Genomic DNA, 20,636 nt, shown 5'->3' on the forward strand with positions numbered 1-20,636 from the left:
TGTCAGCCAGAGAACAAGAAGCCTTACTACCATGCTACTTCCTCACCCTAAGATTTAAATGCAAAAACTGTTTTTCCAAAGTTACATATAGTTTTAGCTCCATTAATGTCCAGTGCCCCTTGCAAATTCACAAATTTGCATGTGTTCAACCTAATAATAATAATTTTCCCAACACCTGATAATTTTTGTTTACCTTGACCAAGTACTACGTTAGGATGCTTGCCAACGTTATTTAGTACTCAAGAGATTCTAGTAAGGTGAATAGTAAAATTCTTTCTTAACGTAAGGAAACAGGCTTAATGAATGTGAAGAACTTACCAAGAATCTGAGCTAACTAGTGCCAGGATTTGAATCTAGATCTTTTGGACCCTTGGCAATGAACATGTTTTGCCTCATCATGCTACCTGTATATCCAATTTGAAGATGTTTAATAGACATTAAATATTGTTTATGGACTATAACGTGGAAAACTGATGAATCATGTCAGCATTTGGAGAGAGCAAGATTAAATAGGGATGAATCTTGAGGACCAGAATGCTGACTAGGAAAAGACCTTGAAAAAGTATCTACTGTGACAATTATTAATGCTATTGGGTGTCAAGAATATTTTAGAATTATATTTAATAGTTGGTGAGTCTAAGTTTAGAGGAAACTGTGATCATATTACTGAGCAAAGATCCAAAAGAAAATGTTGGACCTTGCACCTGGGTCAGTTTCTCGCTAAGGTCAGAAAGTGTATGATGTATTGAGAAATGTACAACAGTAAACCACATGACCTTGAATTTGACTTTTTAACTTCATTTCCTGATCTTGGGCAAGTCACTTAGTCTCTCTGAGCCTTCGTTTTTTCATTTACAAAATCAAAATATTTAATTTATATGATTTCTGGAAAATTGAATAGGATAATCAGATAGTTCCTTAAAGCCTGTTCAATGTAGCATGTTGTTTATTTTATATTTTTTACATAAAGGGGCTCAGTGGATTTGCCTCAGCTTGTTTCTGGTTCTTGTAGAACTAGTTTACAGGGAGCAGAAATCTTCAATGATTATTACTGTTATTATAAAAAAAAATTTTTTTAAGAGATGTCCTAAAGGTTTTTATTCTTCTGGGGCTCATCGAGGGAGAGTTGCACCTCCCCGTACACTTGAAAAAGGGGGTAATGCAGCATGACTATGAAAGCCTCTGAGTGAAGATCTCACTGAAAATCAAGGCAGTATCAGCCCACTATTTGTTTTGTAAGAGGGAAATTATAGCATATTATATATTAAGAGAATATACTTATGCTTGATGAAGGCTGAGTTTTCAACTGACCAGATCCTATTTGGATGCACCTTCCTGTTTTTCAGAAATATGAATTAGTTAAAATATTAACACAGTGACAAACATTCACCGAGATTCTAGCAAAACCGACATCTAGTCTAATGAGCTAAAAGTTATGGGGCTGGCCCTGGTGACACTGTGCACGTGGTGCTGGAATTCTGAGGGTCTGGGAGTCTTTAGGAAGAAGAATGTACTGAAGGCTACATCTGTGTAAACAGATCAAATGGAAAAGTACAGACCAAAAATATGTGTGTATATATATATAGGCATTTCATGGATATTATTGCCTAAGCCTATCAATTCACATTTTTTCTAACCCAGAAAAACATAGGTCATAAATTTCAGTTGGAATATTATCTTATACATCACTTAATGTTATTTTTAGAAGATGGAGAATAAGCTTTTGCCAGTGGACTTCTGCATCATGATAGATCATGTATTATAGTAAAATGTTTTATTAATGTGATGATGAATTAATAGAAGTTTTAGGTTTATTACCCACCCTTGGAGATTCAGGAATTTATTCAAGCATTTAATAACAACTTACTTCTGCCCTGGCCGGTTTGACTCAGTGGTTAGGACGTTGGCCCACAGATAAAAGAGTCATGGGTTCGATCCTAGTCAAGGGCATGTACCTTGGTTGCAATTAGTCCCCAGCTCTGGTCAGGGTTGTGCGGGAGGCAACATCTCACGTTGATGTTTCTCTCTCTCTCCTTCTCTTGCACTCTCTGTCCCTCCCGTCCAGTATCTGAAGATAAATAGAAAAATATCCTTGGGTGAGGATTAAAAAAAATAAAGAACTTACTTATATATTTAAGACATTGCTAATCATACGTAAGATATGGTCCCTGGCCCTGGGGCTTCGTAGTTCTGTGCAGGTGGAGATGGACCCAGAGGAGGGGGAGTTCCTTTCATTTCAGATAGTCATCACAGGCTCGTGAAGAGGCGGTTTATAAGTTGAGCCTTGAAAGAGGTGTAGTTACTCCTCAGATAGCTGGGCGAGGGCTTCGAAGCAGGAAGCTTGAAATAACGCTGTTTTCATGGAACTGTCAGGAAGTTCAGTCTGGCTAAGAGTGGCGTTTGCCGTTGGTGCAGAGGGGAAAGATTGTGCTAGAGAAAAAGGTAGAGAGAGAGGCGAGACAAAAATCATGGGGCACTCTGTGCACCGTGCTCCGTTGGCAGTGGCGTGTGGATGCTTTTAGGTGACATCATTAGATTTGAATTTGTCACGGTCCCTCCCACACAATTACGAGGATGCATTAGATAAGCAGTTCTGAAGACAGGGAGATGTGTTAAGAGACCTTTTCAGTATCTAGGAGAGAAAAGAGATTGAATAGATACTTAATTCATGTTGTTGGGGCCCTGGCAAGACATTTAGAAACAACCAGTAGCCAATGGACTGGGGTCTCTTCAAAAGAGAGCATCGGGCCACATCGGTGGGGGTGGGGAGCATCCAGACAGCGGGGCAGGCAAGCATTGTGAGTGGGCAAGAGGGTCCACAACAGGAGAGGACGAAGGGCAGTGCAGAATCCCCGGAGGCCCTGATGCTCGGGAGGAGGGGGAAAAGGAGCCGGCAAAGAGCCTGGGAGTGGCTGTCCTTGGGGGGGAGAGAACCTGGAGAGTGTTGTGAAGAGCCTCCAGGAGGGGTTTCCCACACGGAGGGCTCAGTTAACAGTTCTGGCTGTTTGAGGAAGTCGAGTAAGACCAGGGCTGCAGAGCCAGCTGCAATTAGAAGCGCTTTGATGACTTTTTTGCCAGGGTCATGTTGATTGAGGCAAAAATCTGATCGCAGGGGACGAAAGAGTCGGAATGGAAAGAGAGGCTCTGGAGGTGGAATGGGTCTACACAGTCTCATTTTCTTAAGTAACTGCTCTGAAGGGAAGGGGAGCGAGAAGACACTTTGCTCTCACTGTATTATTACCCGTAACAGTATCGTTGTTTTTAACAGCTGGCCGGCCACACCTGTACATTAACCTCGCTCTGCTTTCATGTGGATTAGATATGTTCAAAGTAAGGAGTGCTACAGTCTTCATTTTTATCTTCAAAAAATGGACAAAATAAATTTTATCAACATATCCATCATTACTTAGACATTTATAAAAGATAAAACGATCTGTGATTCTCATGAGTAGGCCCTCCCGTAGGAAGCACACCTCAGAGAGAAGTCTTAGAGAACAGTGTCTGTCATGTTATACGCCGGAGCTAGGCTGCCTGGGTTAAACACTGGCTTCGCCACTCAGCAGCTGTGGCACCATGGCAGGTTACTCAGCCTGTCATTAATCTCATTGATTACCATTCTGTTTGGCACTGATCAGTTCAAAGGACATAGAAATTCTCTCTGTTCCATCTTTTTCTTTAAAATTTTTTTCTTTCTTGATTTTCGAGAGAGAGGGAGGGAGAGAGAGATAGAAACATTGATGAGAGAGAACATCAGCTGGCCACCTCCTGCATGCCCCCCACGGGGGATCGGGCCCACAGCGTGGGCATGTGCCCTGACTGGGAATCGAACCGGCAACCTCTTGGTGCATGAGTCAATGCTCAACCACTGAGCCACGCCAGCCAGGCCTACCCCATCTTTTTTCTATCTTTATTTACTAATAGTGGGAATTTCTGAGAAGATCCCCGGCAAGGCTGGGTCATGAATAAGTATGAACCAAAACTATGGCCAAGAGAGAATAACAGTGCCATGTGAGTTACTGAGGTTGGAAGAGAGAGCTTAGAGTAAGAACTCAGTGGGGCTGTTCACCGCAACCCAGAATGAGGCAGAAATTACCAGCAGTCCTTGGTCGGGGTGGCCACCGGGGTTTGATGCTCTAAATGGAAGAATAGAAAGAGCTCTGTGTCTGCAGACCTGTTACCAAGAAATAAGGGTGGGCTGAGCCAAGCACATCTAGTATTCCCCAGATTTATGGACCGGATTCCTTACTCCACCTCTGCAGGTACTGAGAGAGCAAAGGGGCGGAGAGAGGCCAGGGTGTGCTTGGGGAGAAAACCCTACCCAAGGCGGGAAGTGTTCCCCCAGCCGCCTGCCTCCTTCAGTCCTTCCTGAAGAGGACCTGCGGAGCTCTGAATTTCTGCGTCTCTGTCCTGTGCTCTCGCTCCCGTAACGCACAGCCTACCCTACACACGGGCTTATCTAGCACAAAGTGTCCTGTGTCTTCAATATTTCTGTAAGCTCTCCCACCGCTTTTCTTTATCATTGAAAGCTGGCTCTCCCCTTAATTGCCTGCTTTACTTAAATTTAATTAAATTTAAGTTTAATTTGCCCATTTTCCTCACCTGGCAGCCAGTGGGAATAATCTGCATATTTACAACTGGTTTGGACACCAAACCATCAGAATGCCAGTGATCAACTTCCAGTATGGCACCCGCAGACCACTGGCTGGACAGGAGCCCCGCCACGCAGCTGGTGACAGGGGAGGCTAGCAGCCTCTTCGCCGTTTCCAAAGCGTCGCTTCTCCATCTGTCAGCTTCTCCCTGGAAGTGAGCGCCTCCATTCATCTACCCTCTCACCATCTAATTCCAGCTTCCTCCTGGTCCTCTGCTCTCCTCGTTGATTTGAGCATCTGACTTTTCATTTTCCATCTTTTCTTCAGTTGTCATTCTTGGTGTCCGTATTGAAACTTTTTATATTTTCACGTCCAAGTTTCTGTTTCTAGTTCATCTATCAAGGTCTTTATCCCTATTCTGTTTCTAAGCCCCCTAGACCCGGCCGTACCTGAGATTCAGGTCACGCTCCATGTCATCTTGGCATCCCTGAGACGGTCGGTCTCCAGGAGACCAAAGGGAGATTATTCTCCAGAGCACACATTTTATTTCACTACATTCCATCTGGCCATGTGCATCTGAATACCGCTGATTCCCCATGTCAGTCAGAGAAGAGCCCTTTGTTGTATCAAATCTGAATTGTTTACAGTATCGATAAATCCACTCTTCTTCATGTTACAGTCATGGATCTTCTGCAGGGGGTGCCTTCTCTCATCACCTTATTACATACCAGGACCATCTCTGTACTGTTAACTAACGTTAAGTTTTGTCCTGCATATATAATTCATCTACACTGTTGCAACTAGATATATATTTTTTTTAAATGTACATTTTCTGGTATTTTCAACAGTTGAATTATTAGCTTTCTTTTGATTTTTCCTCCCTCCTTAACCTGCCCACCTCGCTCCTCATCTTTAGTGCTGAGAGCCTTCCTCCTTCAGACCCATCGACCCTTTCACCCAGCTTGGACTCCATCAGAAGCCGTTTCAGTGAGGCCAGGATCTTGAATTTCCTCCCTCCCTTGAATTTTCTACTTCTTAAATCTTTGACCATCTGATGACCGCACCCTCTCTTAGTGTTGCACTAGGAAATTGAAATGATAACATTTCTGAACTGTAGTTTGACCCTTTCTACTTACATTGGTATTGTGATTCTGAATGATCTTCTGTCTCATTCATCACCATTCCTATTTTTAAAAGATGTTGATTCCTTTTTAGCTCCCAAACCACCCGCACAACTCCCTCTCTGCAGGTGGTCTTGCTTCCTGTTTCTGAGAGCGAGGCCATTTAATAAAGTTCCCTTCTGTACATTCCACATTGTGTTTTAATTGTGATAAATTTAATATTGTCAAGCAGGGGCATTTGCTCCAACTTATTATCATTGTTTTCAGAAAGAGAATTTCTGCCAAAGGTCATAACAACAGTTAATATTTATTGAATATCCATGTGCCGGACCTACACTAAGTGCCTTGCGGCATTACCACCTTTGACCATGGCGTGGGCGTTGGAACTAGGTAATAATTTTGGCTCAATACCTTGGTTAATATCTTCAATATTACTTCACAGTTTTTTTTTTATAGGACTGTGATTAAACTTTGAAATACTAAAATCCAAGGTGCCAAATATTCTTTTGTAATAAAAAAACCAACACATACCGTTGTGTGTTCCACTTAGAACAGCATAAGGGAAGATAGCTAGTAATTTAGAACTCCAGCTCGAAGATAGGCTCCTGGGAACTTTGACAATATATTTTTCTCCCTGGAAAAGTATGAATTGGAAACATACTAATAAATTCAGTAAGGGGGATGACATGGCTTAAATTTTTGTATTACATTTGTTTAATTCGGGATTATATTAACTAGATATCTACTTATCAGCTTAGAGATGTTTAACATAGGTCCTTGCTAACATATGGTTTCAAAGGCCAGTGAAATTCTCACATCTAATGGAAACAGAGTTCAAAGACAAAGTTCTCTCATCCCATCCCTTTACGAGCCTCTTAAAAATTCAGGACACCTTTTAAAAAGCCGTTAGAGAAGATTGACCTTTAACATCATCATGATATCTAATGTCATCACATTTTACAATGTCACTGACTCCACTTTTAACTTGAGGTAGTTGATTTTGCTAAGCATGCTGTAAAACTGCTAACATTTGCTTTTCCCAAATCTACTAGAGGAAGGCTTTCCTGCTCCCCTTCTGTCCTGCCTCTGGCTCTGAGCTCTGCGACACACCTTTGTGCCGCGACGCGCTGCTCTCCGTGAGCTCTGCGCACGCGGCAGCCACCAGCCTCGTGTGGCGTGGCGAGCCCTTGCAGCGTACAAGTGCAGCTGATGAACTGGATTTCAACGTGTATGTGTTTTAATTAACTGGAATTCAAATGGAAACAGGCACATGTGGCTGGTGGCTACCACGTTGGAAGCCAGCGCTTGTGTTCTTTCAGCACAGACTACATTCTGAGGACTTCAGTCTTTTCTCCTGATTGGTCTTCATTCTCTTTCTGGCAGAGGAATACTCCTCTTTTAATATTACTGGTTATTCTTGTACTAACAAGGTATTTTCTTTTGTGATGCCTTAACTTATCATCTATGGGTGTTACCATGGATTAAAAATAAATTTGATTTGTAGTGAGAATGTCAACTTGGGTGGGCATCTAATTCTGTATAGTCCGTACACAATAAGGGCCAGTGTGTCGTTGCCCCTCGTTCTCGGGGTCGTCATAGTCTTTGGTAGATCTGCTTTCCAAACGTCTACAGACGTATCTGGGCAGTTTCTGTCTGCTCTCCGAAATGCTTCCCATGATGGAAACAGCGTAGAGGAAAGAGTCTGGACTTGAGTTTGGATTCCAATTCTCACCATGGCTTCCAGAGCAAGTTTCTTCTTCCTCCAAGCCAAGGTTCCCTCCTAGAGTTGTTGTTCAGTTTCCCACTTCAGAGTACATTTGGTTTACTTGTCTTTCTCCTAAACTGACCCTAGAACTTTCTGTCTCTGAAGTGGTGTAGTATCTGATATCAGAGCAGATGTTCCATAAATGTCTGTTTCTATTGAACAAATGAAAAAAAAAACTGTATTTTATTTTAATATATTATTAAAATTCCTTACAAAGTTTTCTTTCTTTGTTATATCTGCATACTGGGAGAAAGACTAAAAACTTTTTTATTTGAAGAAACATTGAAAGGTAGAGACATCTGGTAATTTAAAATAAATGTCCTTCCTTCCTCCCTCCCCCCCTCCCCCCTTCCCCCTCCCTCCCTCTTTTTCTTTCGGTCTCTCCCTCTCCAGCATGTAAATTACATCGCAAGGAATATAGTCAGTAATATTGTAATAACTATATGGTGTCAGGTGGATACTAGACTTATTGGAGGGTCACTGTATACATTATATAAATGTCTAACCACTATGCTATATATCTGAGACTAAAATAATATTGTATTCAACTGTATTTGAAAATTTTTTAAAGGTTAAATAAATGGTAGGATATTTTCTATTATAGTTAAATAATTATCATTTACATGAATCATGACCTAAAAACTTTTTGCATATTTTTATAAGTAATTTGTTATTTACAAATATTTAGACAATTGTAAAATATATGATTCTATCTAAAAAGAGGGAATTTTTATAAAGCATATTGTTTAGTAGACATTATCCTAGGTTGATAACACATTCAGTGAAAGTATCTATTATTTTGCCCATGTCAAGTGCCCAAAGAATGAACAGAAGCAGGTGAGAGTTGGGATAATGAGTTAATTATGCATAATGTAACTGTTCATGGACATGTGTCAAGTAAAGAAATGTTTTAAGTGAAGATTCTAAAAACGTGATTGATGACTGGTTCTAGTCTTGGGAAAATATAAGTTTTAAAATGTTTAGAGTCAAGTTGAGAAAGTACAATTAACACCAAACACACATTCAAGGTTTCTTATTGAGCAGCATTCAACCCATTGCCCCAGAAAAAGCTTTCATCTCAAAAGATGAAAGAATTAAATGGAAATTAGAACACTGAAGGCTACTTCGGAAGCGTACATTTATTTGGGCATCTGGTAGTAATCCACTAAACACAGTTAGGGTCTATTGGAGAACAACCAAAACAGATTTTCCAGGCAAAGATTCTGCCAGATCTGGTTGCTTTTCACTATGGAAAAAGAAGGATGCAGAGAAGTACATATACCAATGTTACCTTTTCAAAAATTTTATTTGAAAGTCACATCAGTATCTTCTTTATAAAAGTATTATCTTCATCTTTAATGATAGTTCTTCAGGTGGTGAATGCTGTAGATTTCGATGATCAATTTCATTATTTCTGTTCAATTAAAAAAGTTAATTGCATTGAAAAAGACATTTGCATGGTCTTCAATACAATGAGTATGTAACTGGAAATAAAAGGAATGTCTGGTTTGTTATTGATTAAGGAGTTAGACTACAGACCTTGAAGATGCAAGATCAAATAATGAGAGCTCAGGGTGTGTACATAAGTGTTTTGCACACAGAGACAGTTAAGCATTTCTTGATTTACTAAGGACCTCTGATTTCTAGTGGTCTTTAAAAAATGTACATTTAAAAATAGTGGAAAGAAAAATTGCCTCAGGTCTGTCAAATGTACTTACAGCAGAATCACTTTTAACTGTCAGAGTTTTCAGTTAATATAATTGAAATTTAGTTCTGCTCTGTGACAAGCAAAATCATTGTTTATCAAACATACCTAATTATATATTTGACCTAAAATTAATCAATATAAACACAGAAAAGCTGGCACTCAAGCAGAATTGGAATCTCATCGAAGGATAATTTTGTACCGCGTAAGGAATATCGTCGTATTGTAATTACTATGTGTGGTGTCAGATGAGCACTAGACCTGTCGGGGTGATCACTTTGTAAGGTAGATACATGTCTGATCACTATGTTTCACACCTGAAACTTATATAATAATGTATGTCAACTGCAATTGAAAAATAATTTTAAAAAAGACAACTTAAAACAAGAGGCAACGCCCTGGCTGGTTTGGCTCAGCGGGTAGAGCATCAGCCTGCGGTCCAGAGACACCTGGGTTCGGTTCCCACTAAGGTCACGTACCTCGGTTGCAGTTTGTCCCTGGCCCTGGTTGGGTCGTGCGGGAGGCAGCCACTCGATGTGTCCCTTTCACGTTGATGTTTCTCTCTCTCTCTCTCTCTCTCTGTTCCTCTCTTTCCCTCCCACGCTATCTGAACAAAAAATGAAAAAAATGTCCTCGGGTGAGGATAAAAAAATATATAAATAAAAATAAAAAAAGAGGCAACTCACCCTGGCCGGTTTGGCTCAGTGGTTAGAGCGTCAGCCTGAGGTCCAGAGAGACCCGGGTTCAGTTCCTGCTAAGGGCGCGGGGTCTTGGTTGCACCTCGGTTGCAGTTTGTCCCCAGCCCTGGTTGGGTTGTGTGGGTGGCAGCCACTCGATGTGTCCCTTTCACGTCGATGTTTCTCTCTCTCTCTCTCTCTCTCTCTCTCTTCCTATCTCTCCCTCCTACTCTATCCAAACAAAACAAAAAGAGGCAACTCAGAGAAAGGAACAATTTAACAATTTTGCAAAATGAGGTCAGTTATAGCACCTGTAGAATAAAAACAAAAGATTATAAATAGAGGAAAATAAAGTAAAATTGTGATCATATAAATCTCAAAGAAGTGTAAAATACCTCACACTTCTTTTTTTGTATTTAAAAATTATTTTTTAATAATTTTTACCTAATTCTTTTGAATAAGACATAGCATTTTAATTTGTTTTCTATTAGCCAACTGACTCTGGAACTAGAAGTTGCTGGACTTGGCCTATTATAAATGACCAAATGCTGGTTTGTGCTATTCTATCATTAATATAAGGGTTCAGGTTTGGCCTTTTTTGTTGTGAATAGTTATTATTTGTTTTGATGTTAAATGAATAAGTCATTGTTGTATTGCAATAATGTGGTTGTTAATTAAGCGTGTAGTTGATGGGAATAGTATGGTTGGGAATATAATATATAAGATAACAATAGGTAGGCCTATTATTATATGGGTAATAAGTGAGGCAAACAAATTTTCTTTTATTTGGTATTTCAGGGAGTTGAGTGTATTTCAGGGAGTTGAGAGTTATGCAGAACTCCATTTTTTTTTCTTTTTGCCAAGAATATTGGCTAGTAGACTATGGTTATTATTTCATGACCTGGAGATGAACTAGAGATCAGTGATTTATAGTTCTGAAAACATTATGAACTTGTAAACAAAGACTAAAGATATTGTTGATCTTTTTCTGGGAGTGATCACCTGATGTGATCAGTGGGGAAATAAGTATTTGAATGATCTAAAGCAGAGCTGTCCGCTTTGAGACAGAGCCTCATGGAGATCAGATGTCCAACAGGGGAGTCTCTGGTAGGTTGGAGGGACAGAGCTGGCCATGCGTGGCATCCCTCAGTAAAAGAGCAGCTTTGTGGAGGTGGGAATCCTAATTCCAAAGTCAAGGTGAGAATTGTCTGAGAGGATATGAACCTGATCAACAGAGGTTTCTTGCACCTGGTGTTGCCCCAGATCTTTTCTCATCCTAAGTCCTTAGTCTTTGCAAACTTTTGCATACCTGTCTGTCTCTATCAACCTTGCCCTTTCCACCTGAAAGGTCAAGGTTATTCCATTTCATGCAGTTTAGTGCTTAAGTCCACATAACAGTCTGTGCGCTTGGATGAGGCAGGACTGAGTAAGTGCTGATTTCTGGAGTCTCTGCAATTGTTTGGATCTGTCTCTTCAAACTCAGCCCATGTGGTATGGGTCCGAGATGGGATAAGTGGGCTTTCTCCAAGGCCCTTACAAGAACAGCTAACAAATCTGTTCTTTTATTGACATTTCTATTCTCAGAGGCTTGGCTGTTAATTGGAGCGTTCATCACAAAAATGTATTTCCTAAACATGGGTTCCTGATTTTGAAGTTCATCCTTTAAGTATCTGAATGTACTGTTCTGTGTGAAAGACAGAAATTATTGTTGAAACAAAGACTTACGTTTAAATCGGTTTGTAAAGTGCTGCATGCAGTCAGTGGTTTCTGCTCATGTCTTTTTATCCACAGTGGACATTTGTCACTGGACCTCAGTCAGCCTTAAGCCAGATAGTGTTCTAAGTAATGCCTTATTTTCTAACTTTTTGATGTAAATGTTGGTGATGTTCTGCTTCCAGTAATTTATTTGGTTACAAAAAATGAGAACGTTAGTAATTTCCTTTCCTAAAAAATTAATTAGCTTTTTGGGGGAAAGAAAAATAATATGGGCCTGTTATAAATAGTCAATCAGTACAAAAATGCGTTAAAAATAAGTGTTTACTGCCCTGGCCAGTTTGGCTCAGCGGTTAGAGCGTCGGCCTGCGGTCCGGAGAGACCCGGGTTCGGTTCCCGCTAAGAGCACATACTTCGGTTGCAGTTTGTCCCCAGCCCTGGTTGGTTGTGCGGGTGGCAGCCACTTGATGTGTCCCTTCACGTCGATGTTTCTCTCTCTCTCCCTTCCTCTCTCTCCCTCCCACTCTATCTGTACAAAAAATGGAAAAATATCCTCGGGTGAGGATAAAAAAAAAAAAAAAATAAGTGTTTACTGTGCTCTTAGTAGTAACCACAATTGGTATATACCTTTCTAAACATTGTGTATGCATATAATTTCTTTCAACTTTATCCCTTTCTTCATGTATATAGATGCAATGAGAAAAAATTATTTTGAATGTGCATATATACTATACATAAACTACTGAAACTTATTTTTACAAGTTTACATTATATTATGGACATTCTTCTAGAAAGCCTTATGTTTATACTTTTGTGGTGTGGGGTATACATTTTAAATTTTCATAGCTAGTATACCAGCATGTCCTCTAAATTCAAAATAACTTTCTTACAGGGAAATTACATATATATATATATATATATATATATATTATATATATTATTACATATATTAAATATATATATATTATTAGGGAACATAGTGAATTGTATTGTAATAACTATAATTCTATTACTAGTTTTATTTTTCACAAAGAGTCAGCCTCCTTCTTGTTTGTGACCATTAGTCAGTCATACAGGACTACTGGGCTAAGAGAAAGTGTATACTTCTTTGGACGCCCCTCCGGCATCTAACTGTGGCCAGCTCTCTCTCGACAGGGCGCATCTGGAGGCCAGCGCCGAGAAGTGGAACAGGCTGCTGGCGTCCTTGGAAGAGCTGATCAAATGGCTGAACATGAAAGACGAAGAGCTTAAAAAGCAAATGCCTATTGGAGGGGATGTCCCAGCACTGCAGCTCCAGTATGACCATTGTAAAGTAAGTGGGCCACATAGGGTGGGTACCTTTTAAGGTTAATTTTGATTTTGGTGAAGTAAATCCTCAAGATAGAATTCTAGATAAATATCAGTTGAACCAATTATCTCAGGTTTCTCCCAACCCCACCCCACCCTCTGCTTCTAAGTTCCAGGATTTAGGTGCAGTAAGAGATCAACAATAATAACTAGTAATACAGTAGAACAGTCACAACAGTACACCAAAATAAAAGTTATGTGCATGTGGTCTCTGTCTCCCTCAAAATGTGTTACTGTACTGTACTCAACCTTTTTTTTTTTTTATGATGTGAGATAAATAAAAGGCCTTATTTAGTTGAGAACTTTCACTTTTTCCCTAAAAAATAAAACAAAACCCTTCAGTGCTCCTCTTTGACATGTTCGAACTGTCTGCGTCACTGCTCCGATGCTTTGGGACCATCGCTAAGTAAAATCAGGTGACCTGAACACAAGCACTGTGCTTCTGTGCAGTCGACCTCGTGCCTGAGACGGCCACTGAGCGACTCACCAGCAGGTCGCACTTACAGAATGAAAGTGCTGGGCACAGGGATGAGTCACATCCCGAGCAGGACCGTATGAGTTCTCATCACATTAGCCACGTGGCGTGCAATTGAAAACACAAATTGTTTATTTCTGAAATTTTTTGTTTAATATTTTTAAACCGCAGTTGACTGCCAGTAACCTAAACCATGGAAAGTGAAACCACGCTAGGCGGGATTACTGTAATGGTCCTACAGAGGTGGAGACTGACCTAACGTGCTCCATGCTCATGGATGATCCTGCAGAGTGGGGAAGGTCAATGGTGCCGGAGGGAGGGTACCCTCCCATGTACACCTGGGGCAGGTGGTCTGAAGGAGAAGGGCAGAGAGTTCAACCATTTTGACAGGGAGCTGTCTGAATTACTTCATTGTGAACCATGCAGTATTATTTAGGGAAGTCGAATTAATTTGACATAATCTCTCAATGCTAAATTAGGATGTTTAGAGATTACAAGATGAATTGTTTTTTAAGGAGACAAAGATATTTAACACTGATTTGTTCATTATTCCGGGAGATATTATCCTATAAATGCAAGCCTTGAATGTCATATGTTTAAGAAGCACTGTATCCTTCAGTTGTGGACAAGACAAGTACACATCCACAAGAAAGATAAAAAACCCAGGCGATTACACGAATGCAGATGTTACATGAATAAGCACTTAAGTTTTACATGAAAATGTCCAGTGACGACATTATATATGGAGTGAAAAACACCTCGGCTGGACAGGGGTTACTGCGAGCTAGAAAACCATTAAGTGACTCAAAAGTGGCTTCTAGGGATGTGAACGCGAGTTATGTGAAAAAACTGAATAAAGTAATTATAAGTGGACATGTGTCCAACCGATATCTTCAGCAGTTTGTATATTCAAGTCGCCAGAAAACTTGTGCAGGGCTTTTCTCCTTTGGACAGTGTGTCATCCTCTGTCCTGAGGCGCCTTATGTTAGCCTGTCTATACAAAGTTACTGAACTTAGCACATGGCCTGGGACCCAGTGCCAAGTCCCACCTCCTCCACTCACCAGCTCTGTGGTCTAGGCTTTGGGGCAGACTGTTTAACCTCTTCATTCCTGTGTGACCATCGGTGTATATGAACCACTTAGCACAGCACACACAGTATGTGCTCAATAAGCTTTGCTGTTGGAGTTGTTATTTGCACTAGGACTTATATTTTCTAGTATTTTTTTTAAATTGCAGTTGCTTCATGTTTGCATTTTGTATTTTTTTCATAGGTTCATTATGTTTGGGTACTATACGTTTTGATATCATAACTTACATTTATTATTTTAGCCTGTTGGTACTTAAAAGATAACAGACTACTTAGGAAATAGGATAAAGTCATTGAAACAGCAGTATTTTTGAGAATTTATGTAGAATAAGATACTATACGGGAGTCTAGAAACTAGAAGATGATTAATTTATTGTTCTTAATAAAAGAAAACAGCTTATGCCAAGCCCATAAGGCATGCAATGCCTTTTGTTAACGTATCAAAGGTTACTAGGCAAATTATAAATGTTTAACCATGAATCTAATTACCTTTAAAAACAACATTTGACTGTTACCCTAATCTATAAGCAAGGAACACAATTAATATGCATTATCTTACATTTGCATTTGTGTGACTTTCTGCTGGGCCTGGGCCGCTTTCACCGTCCCGGACACCTGTGGTAAGACACTTTGGTATCTCGTAAGAATGAGTGCAGTCATCTCGGGTACATAGCAGTTGGTTTATGGAACTCATATATTCTCAAACTCTTCTGATTCCTGCGTATATTTCTGTGTTATAGTCCTTTATGTGTGCATCAGTGATTTTATAACTCTTTTTCATAACTGTTCTTTGAATGGCAGTGCCGATTACTTCATCCACCCACCCATCCATCCGTCCGTCCGTCCGTCCGTCCGTCCGTCCATCCATCCATCTATCCACTGACACTATTCACTGAATGCTTTATATGTTTAATTTGATACTGAATATAGAAAGGGCAATAAGGCACAACCTCTGCACTTCAGTGACATATTTTAATAATTCCTGTATCCAGAAGGAATAGTTATACTTAAGGATATATGATATTACCGTAAGGTCATGCTTTAAACCATCTCGGCTGCTCAAACATCTAGCAATGATAGATAAAATACTTTTTAAAAGCCAGAAAACCAAATATGGGAAAATTGGGCTCCACAATACGACATACATTCTCTAGACCAGAAACAAAGCAGAAAAACAAAGTATGTAATAGGGTTGCTGCTGCTGACCACGGCAGCCATCCCGGGTGACGAGGCGGCAGCCCATGGCAGTCTGTGTCCACGGTCTCTTTTACATAGTGAAACGAGTGACCCACAGGGGGCACCACTTCCTTCTGTCATGTGACTCAGGAACTGATGTTAGGAAACATCGATGTGTTTCGGATCATTAATTAAATGCCTGTACTTTCTTGGTTGTTTTAGCCAGTGACTCAGAATGTTATAGGTTTTCAGCAATAGCAATAATAAATACTTTACTTAATATTTAACAAAATGTACACATAAGCAGACTCATTATATAGTAAGTCAAAGGACCCTGACAGTACATTGTGTGTCATGGGACCTGGGACACAGTAAATGCTTAGTGAGCAGTGACTGACACCTCCTCCCATAATGGCTGAGAATCTGTCATGATAGTCTTGATCATTTTTGTTTTGTTTAACACTAAGGCTATATGAGTTAATTAAATAAAATTGTGTTAGTACCTGCTAATTACCATCTAGTCCATACAGCCCAGCAGAAGTAGCTTCCCAATCTAGGATTAACCTGTTAAATTAGACAAGGGTCACCTTCCAGTCTTTACAAATATCAGTTTGTAAATAACACAATAATTTTTTTTCATCTAGGTACATACTAAACACCCTCAAATCTCCAAACTACTACTTTCAGATATATCATTTTAATGGATAGTTGGATTTTGCATATGCTGACTTAAATTTTTAGTGTCATTTTTAAAGTTTTATAGACGGCAAGGTTACTTACATGCACCTTCCCTCTTGAGAGTGTGAGATTATCATTCCATCAACAATTACCTGGAAAATACCTACAATGTATGTAGCGTTCATTTGTAATGTTACGGATTTACTTCTGTCAAATGCTTTCAGATTGGATAAAGTTGCAGGCGCAGGTTATGCTTTTCAACTTTCATTCATTCTCAGACCAATGTGAATATTAGGTGATGGGGGCCGGTTATCAGGGCTCCAGCTCCCTTTCTCCAGTAGAATGATGTTTGAATTTAGAAAAGGAAATACCAAGAATCACTGAAAGTATGTGATTCAGGTAAAATCTCTTGTAGATTTGTCCATTCCTTCAGGGCTACTCTGTCCTTGGTGTAACCCAAGGTAACTCCTGTATTCAGATCTCATTATATCAGAGTCAGGGCATTAGGGCCTTAATGTGCCAAGATACATAAGCAAACTTATTAAAATAACACGTTTGAACATTATCTTCAAAACAGCAACACCCCACCATAAAATTCAGTGTGTGTGTCCTGGTAAAGCAATCTGAGATCCCCCCTTCAAACCTGTAATCTCAAGGTCTCGCTGTGTTATGACGCTAGATATGGTGGGAAATTGGCCTTTTGCTAAAGTTGCTTAAAATTGATTGCCGAGCTCCCCTCTTACTTTGCCACCTGTGTTGACTTCCGTCTTATCACATGGCAGGTGCACAGCCCCCAGCAGCCAGGAGAGGCAGCAGTTCTCTAAGTGAGCCTGCACCTACCGGCCACGCTCCATTTAGTGGTGTGCAGTCTATCTACTGTCACTTAACCCGATAGGTGTGATTGGAACTCGCCCGAAAGGGTTTATCCAAGTCGAGAGGTGGAATCAAGATAGCCTAGTACCTGTCACTTGCTGGTGGTGAAATTAACAGTGGACCACAAATGTAGTCAAAAAACAGAAGTCTGTGAAACCAGGTGGCGTAGTCCAGCCCTCGATTCAGCCCATCCTAGTGAACTGCCTCTGGGCATATGTAGCCCAGAGACAATTTCATTTATCTACCAGTTTATTTCTTCATTCAGGAAACGTCTGTGTTGCACCTGATGTTTGCCAGACACATTGCTAGGTGCTGGGCGTGCAGCAGTTTGTGACTGTTACTGCTGTCACAGGAGTCACCTTCTAGCAGCAGAGACAAGTTTGAAAAGGAGTAATGACAGTAGATATCAAAAGCACTGTAATGGGAGCGTGAACGCCAGCCAGGGAGGCACAGGTGAATCATGACTGTTTGTACTTCGGAAGATTGGGTAGGGCTCCATAACGCAAGTAGCCTTTGAGCTCAAGAGATGCTTTGGAATAAGAATTCACTACAGCTTTTTATTGAAGCTGCTAGCAGAAAAATCCTCCAAATGAGCCATGGTATGACTTGGAGTAAGCAATAGAGTGAGAGGTGGCATACACCTCCCTTTTTGATTACACACTGAATAAGGCTGAAATAGAAAGAAAATGCAAGTTCAGCACCTGATACAGCACTTTATAGTAGTAAATACCGAACGTATCTGCTGGGTAAAGAAATACATTTATGTGTGCATGTATTTTAAAAATGTAGGCGAGAATACTGTTTTATCACTGTGAGAAGCTGGAGGAGTCCTGTCTTAGTTTTAGCATTCATACTTAGTATTCTGATTGAGGCATCATTCTTTTTTATGTCAATGGGATGGAACCAAAATAAATTTATATATTAACTGTTCATTTAGGGCCATTGACCAAAACTTCTAAAGCACTATGAAGGGAGATTTTTCAAAACATTTCATCTGCATACCGAGGAAAAGTAAGCCTGTTTCCTTTCCCTTTTTCATGTGGTTTTATTAGTGCTATCAAATTTAATGACGCTTCTGCCCTTTTTTACTGTCGTATTATAATGGCTTCGGATCCATATATGCTGATTTAGCTTTGAAAGCAACTTGGGGAAAAAAGCAAATTACATTCTAACAGATTCTTTTTATGTTGGCATCATTTATCTTTTTCTGCTTGTATTCTTCAAAAAGCAGTGAGTGCCTTTGTGAAAGCAGAAGCTAAGGAAGCCTGCTGAACCAGCAGTGCCTCTGTTGTCCCAGGTCAGGCAGATGCCTTGCGTGGAGGCCGAGGCTAGCTTCGCGGGGAGCCCCTGCAGGGCCAGGCGGGGCTCTGCTCTGCTCTGCACGCGGTTACGGGCCTGCTGCCTCCGACTTGAAATCCCGAGCACTGCTGGTCCAGGGGCCCTGAGACATCACTGTGCACAGGGCTCTGCAGACTACGCAGCAGACCTGCTCGCATCCTAAACCAACGCTTTACAGTGACGAAAGCTTCTGTAAACTTACCGTGAGCCCCTCTTTAACCCGTCCTGAGCCCCCCGCTCACTTACCTGCCCTTCATTGTGACTGTGATGCCTGTCTGTCAGTGTTGGCTGAGTTGTGATTAGTGGTTTCTTTCTAATTTTTTTCCTTAATCCTCCCCCCCAGGATATTTTTACATTTTTCTTCAGATAGAGTGGGAGGGAGGAAGAGACAGGGAGAGGGCGAGAGAGAGAAGCATCGATGTGAGAGAGACACCTCGACTGGTTGCCTCCCGCATAACCCCAACCAGGGCCAAGGATGAACCGTGACCGAGGTACGTGCCCTTGACCGGAATTGAACCATTGAGCCAAACCGGCCAGGGCTGTGATTAGTGGTTTCTTAACGGCCCTCCCTTTCCAGCTGACTCAGTAACTGTTCTGTCTCTTTACTTGACGTGTAGGTCACTACTCTGTCTGCTATTCTCACCTCACTGGTAGCTCCTCAGTCTCTGTTACTAGTTCTTCCCTTTTCGCTCCACCTCCTAAAATTGGAATGTACCAGGGGTCAGGCCCCGCCCACTTCTCTGTCCCTGTTGCTCTCTGAACTCGTCTGTGTCTCTTGGTGTTACAAGCCATCTACATGCCAATGACATCCAAATTTATATCTGTGTACATGCCCTCTCTACTTGGGCATCGGACAGACATCTCCAGCTTACGATGTCCAGACCGAATTCCTGAACTCGCCTCTCAAGCTGCTTCTGCTCGGTCTTCCCCATTTCAATTGATGGCATATTCCAGTTGGTAGGTAAAACCCAATAATCACTTCAGTATTGTCTTTCTCTCACATTTAGTTTGTTAGGAAATCTTGTTGGTTCTATGTGCAAAATATAGACTCTGAATCTGATTATCTGGATCAAATTCTTCGTGGCTACAATGATTGGTCTGTGTTTTTGTTTTTGTTTTTGTTTAGCACGACAGCCTGCGTTTTCCCATTCAGATAAATCAGGTGCTCTGTCTAATTCAGAATAAAAGCTGCAGTCCTCAAATGGTTTTTAAGACACTACATGATCTGACCTACCTCCTGTTCACACTTTGTTCGCCTTGTTTTTACTGTTTTCTCTTACATCCTGGTTTCGGCCCCTCTGGTCTTCTTGATGTGCCTTCGGTCACAGCTCCATGCTGTCTTCTGTGCTAAGCATTCTCTTTCCCTATTTTCAAATGTTTGTTCTGTGGCACCTTCCCAATGAGGCCGACCCACACTTCTCTATTTCATTGTAACCCCCTACCCGGCGTTCTTAACCTCTCTTACCCTGCTCCATTTTATTTGTTTCTCTTTCTATAGTGTTTGGCATCTTATAATGTAATTACTTATTTTCTGTTACCTCCTTGTCTACGCCTGGCACTCTGCATGCCCAAGAAATATTTGTTGAACGTTGAATGAGTGAAATATAACCAACACTAACCTGTCCTTTGGTATGAATGTTCCTTTTTCTCTCTCTTTAATCCCTTTTTACTTATTCATGTTTGAAAGTGTAATACATTTTGATAATATTTCTACTTTAAATAGCTGAATCTTACATAAACTTAAGAGCTGACCAAAAACAAAGCAACAATCTTTTCTCAAGAGCTAGACATAATTTCAATTACATGACGTACTTGAAGTTATAAGAAAATTAACACCATTATACTTAATGCTTTAATATTGTAGTCAGCTAAGAGGTTACCTTTTGCCTGTCTTAATACTGCTTACATTACTCAACACTGAAGATGGAAAGATTTTTGTGTGAGGGGAAAAGAATTGGTATGTGTTGATTGTGGAGGTAGCATTTAAAATGCAGATTATTACTTTTCATTTTTGTGCTGAGTACTGCCAGATTCCCCCAGTGTTAGTGCTTCTCTGTTCTGTGGAAATTTGACACCTTGAAAACCTGATGA

General features: G+C 40.6%; 1 protein-coding gene across 2 annotated transcripts in view; it reads left to right on the top strand.

The window, feature by feature from the left end:
- Positions 1 to 20,636, top strand: part of UTRN (utrophin) — a 466,391-nt gene that overhangs the window by 322,839 nt on the left and 122,916 nt on the right. For both annotated transcript variants that reach the window (XM_036248256.1, XM_036248257.1), the window contains one exon: positions 12,726 to 12,882. In XM_036248256.1, the coding sequence (XP_036104149.1) occupies positions 12,726 to 12,882 (157 nt within the window). The remainder of the gene's footprint in view (positions 1 to 12,725; positions 12,883 to 20,636) is intronic.

This window comes from Molossus molossus, unplaced genomic scaffold (assembly GCF_014108415.1).
Source record: "Molossus molossus isolate mMolMol1 unplaced genomic scaffold, mMolMol1.p scaffold_m16_p_8, whole genome shotgun sequence".
In the NCBI taxonomy this organism is placed as follows: Eukaryota; Metazoa; Chordata; class Mammalia; order Chiroptera; family Molossidae; genus Molossus; species Molossus molossus.